This window comes from Gekko japonicus, unplaced genomic scaffold (genome assembly GCF_001447785.1).
Source record: "Gekko japonicus isolate JY-2015 unplaced genomic scaffold, Gekko_japonicus_V1.1 scaffold713, whole genome shotgun sequence".
In the NCBI taxonomy this organism is placed as follows: Eukaryota; Metazoa; Chordata; class Lepidosauria; order Squamata; family Gekkonidae; genus Gekko; species Gekko japonicus.
Genome location: NW_015172026.1, coordinates 672,797 through 675,750, shown reverse-complemented (window position 1 = coordinate 675,750; position 2,954 = coordinate 672,797). Strand labels below are relative to the sequence as shown.

General features: G+C 51.6%; 1 protein-coding gene across 1 annotated transcript in view; it reads left to right on the top strand.

The window, feature by feature from the left end:
* Positions 1–461: 461 nt before the first annotated feature.
* Positions 462–2,954, top strand: part of LOC107118255 (reticulon-3-like) — a 51,262-nt gene continuing 48,769 nt past the window's right edge. The window contains exon 1 of the mRNA XM_015420564.1: positions 462–795. Within this exon, the coding sequence (XP_015276050.1) occupies positions 684–795 (112 nt within the window). The 5' untranslated portion in view covers positions 462–683. The remainder of the gene's footprint in view (positions 796–2,954) is intronic.

The window sequence follows — 2,954 nt, the reverse complement described above, 5'->3', positions numbered from 1 at the left end:
TTATTTTTGTCACGGATGTAATGTTGTTTTTGGATTTCCACCACCTGGAGATTGGCAAACCAGCTGTGACCCACGTTACCATGACATTTCCAAATCCCACACACACCCCAGACTGTGGGGACTCCCTGTAACCGACACCCACAGGAATCTCATAACAAAGACATTGCACTGAATCCTTTAAAAAAAACCGTCCTGTTTTTACTCAGAAAGAAATGGATGTTTATCAACACTACGTTAACTGCGCATGCGTCAATTCTTCCCACACCCCTCTCCCGCACTCCCTTCTGAACAGCTAGCGTGAGCCGCCTATGGGCTCGATACGCATGCGCAATACTCGTCCTCAAAAAACTCACGTGAAACCCCGCCCCTGCCGTCATGCACACTAAAGTGGGGGGGGGGAGAAACGCGCAAGGGGAGGACACGACAGAACCTGTCTCCCTGTTCCTTTCCACCGCTCCATCTTCCCAATACGCGTGCGCGCTAATTCCAACCGCGCCCCTCCTTTCTACGCCTGCGCCGCGCGCCTGCCGCCCGCTCGTCCGTTCTCTCCGCCCCGTTACCGCGCGTGCGCAGCACGATCCGGTGGCGGCTGTCTTGTCAGTCAGCGCCTGTCCGTTCAGAGGGTCGGTCGCGTGGAGGAGAGGGTCTCGCCGCCGCTTTCGCCCTTCGCCGTCGTCGACGCAATGGCTGAGCCCGCCACCCAGTTCCCGTATATTTCCTCCTCCGCGGGAGGGGGCTCCTCGGAGCCAGGAGGACGAGACGCCAAGGGGGCAGGTTCCCCCCAGTCTTGCGCTGGTAAGGGGGTGGTGACCAGGAGAAGGAACAGCGGTAGAACGTTTGGGGGGGGGGGAGCGGAGGGGTGGTGGCTCGCGAGGGGAAGAGCCGGGAGGGTGGTGGGCACGAGGCAAAGGAAAGAGGTGAGCGCTCAGTCTCAGAGCAGGTAGCCCACAAATGCATTGGGGCTATTTGAAAGTCATATTAATTTTGTTAACGCTGTTCCCCCTTCGCACGTTCAGGTGTGTCAGCTTTCGGGCTCTGCAGAATTCTTGCTTAAGATGGATGCCCTAGAAGGGGAGGGGGTTGTATTTGAAAGCGGAGCTTTTGTTTTGCAGCAAAGCTAGTAAAGAGTGCATAAGGGTGCCGTACCGTGTGTATTCAGGAGTAGGGTGATGTATAAACTTAAATCATAAATAAATAAAACAGTGCATCTGTTAAGATCAAATTGCGTATTACGTTATGACCGGCCCAGGTAAGTTTGTGAGTTACACTGGATCCTCCATCAAGGTAGATGCAAGAAAAACAAATACTTGCTGGGGATAAGGCCATACAGAGTGCTAAAATAGTGCCTAAATATTATCTTTATTATGAGGAGCGACTTGGGTTTGCCATGAGATCTGTGAACTTTTAGTGTTGCCTGCAGCTGTTCCTCAGGCAGGGTGTGTTATGTTTAAGAAACTCTCTGTTACTATGGCACAATTTGCAGGAACCATTCTAATAGTGCCTGTAGGAAGGCCAGGTTTTGTAGGCGCCGTCCAAGTTCACAAGATGTGAGGTTGTGAGTTATGCAGAAATCCTTCCTCAGGCTGGAGGTTGAAATAAGAGTGTAGATATGAAGTGGGACATGCAAGGGAGGGATTGAGAAATGTAAACTGGGGGTGGCAATGAAGAAGTCTTTAGGAAGTTACTGTAAGACAGGTAGCCTTTAGTGCAACAATATTTAAAAGGAAGGTCAAAATAATGCCTTTTATTGTAATATTTGTTGTGCCCACATTCAGAAGTGGAAGATGCAGTCTTTTGAGCTGTACGGAACCCTTGCTCAGATGAAGATAATTTCTGGAGGAAATGCACTTTGTCATCCTCTAGAACCACTCTCTCCCCCTCCCCTTGTAATTTTTTCTCCTTTGAACCAGAGATAGGATTCTGCATAATTCAAAGCCGATTGTGGGGCATTCTAATAAAAATATTATTTTAACCACCCCTGAGGCAGTTTGGTGGAGGAGGGATTACAATCTGAATGAAGGAGAAAAGGGGGAGGGGGCAAGGAAGCCTGAGGAATAGGGGTGTGGCAGATGTGTTTGGGTGAAACCGTCCTGGAAGAAAAGGGGGCCTGGGGTTTAAGGCAGGTTGGAATCCTCTGGAAGGGTGCACGTTTGAGATGCACACTGCAACATGTGCAGGTTCAAGAGGGTTGATTTACAAGTGGGATCACCTCCTAATGGAGGGCTAGATTGCCTCCCCCTCCCCCGTGTCACCCTGGCACAGGGTGCAAGCATATTAAGGGTTGCTGTGAGTGTGAGAGGCTTAGATAATTTTTTTTAGAGGTGAGGGAGCTGACCAGTTAGAGTGTTTACGACAACATTGCTGGTAAATGCCCCAGAAGAATAAAACAACAGAGTGGGTGGGGGAGGTTGTATAAATCATATGAACAGCAGGTTTTTGCGGTCTTTTTCTGGAGGAGGCCCAAAGCACGCTCGGTCGAATCCGCCTTGCCGTACCTTTGCTTGGATTCTCCACCAGTCATTCTGCTGTTTTCGGAGCCACCATTTCGGGATGCCTTGAAGTCTGTCGGGCATGATGCCTGGTAGGAAGGCTCAAACAGGGCGGATTCTCCCTGGGGTGGAGTGGGGCGGGGGAGATGGTTAGCGATAGGAAGGGAGCACTCGGAGCTGGGGAGGGCTAAGAGCCCCTTTTCTTCTTTTTTTGGGGGGTTAGTGATCTGACTGGGGTACGGAACCCAGTGCCAGCGGGTGGGGAGCCCAGCTTTTGTACCTTTTCGGCATGACGGCATGACTACGAGCAAAACACCCGAGTGTGATGGCTTGCTAAGCTGAGTACTTGAAAAACACCAGATGGGCTGGAGGTTGGGAAGGGAGTGGTGCCTGGATTGGAAGGTGGGGATCCAGGGAGGTTTTCTCTCCCCCCCCCCCCCCCCGCGCGGGGAGCGCGCCCGTCTC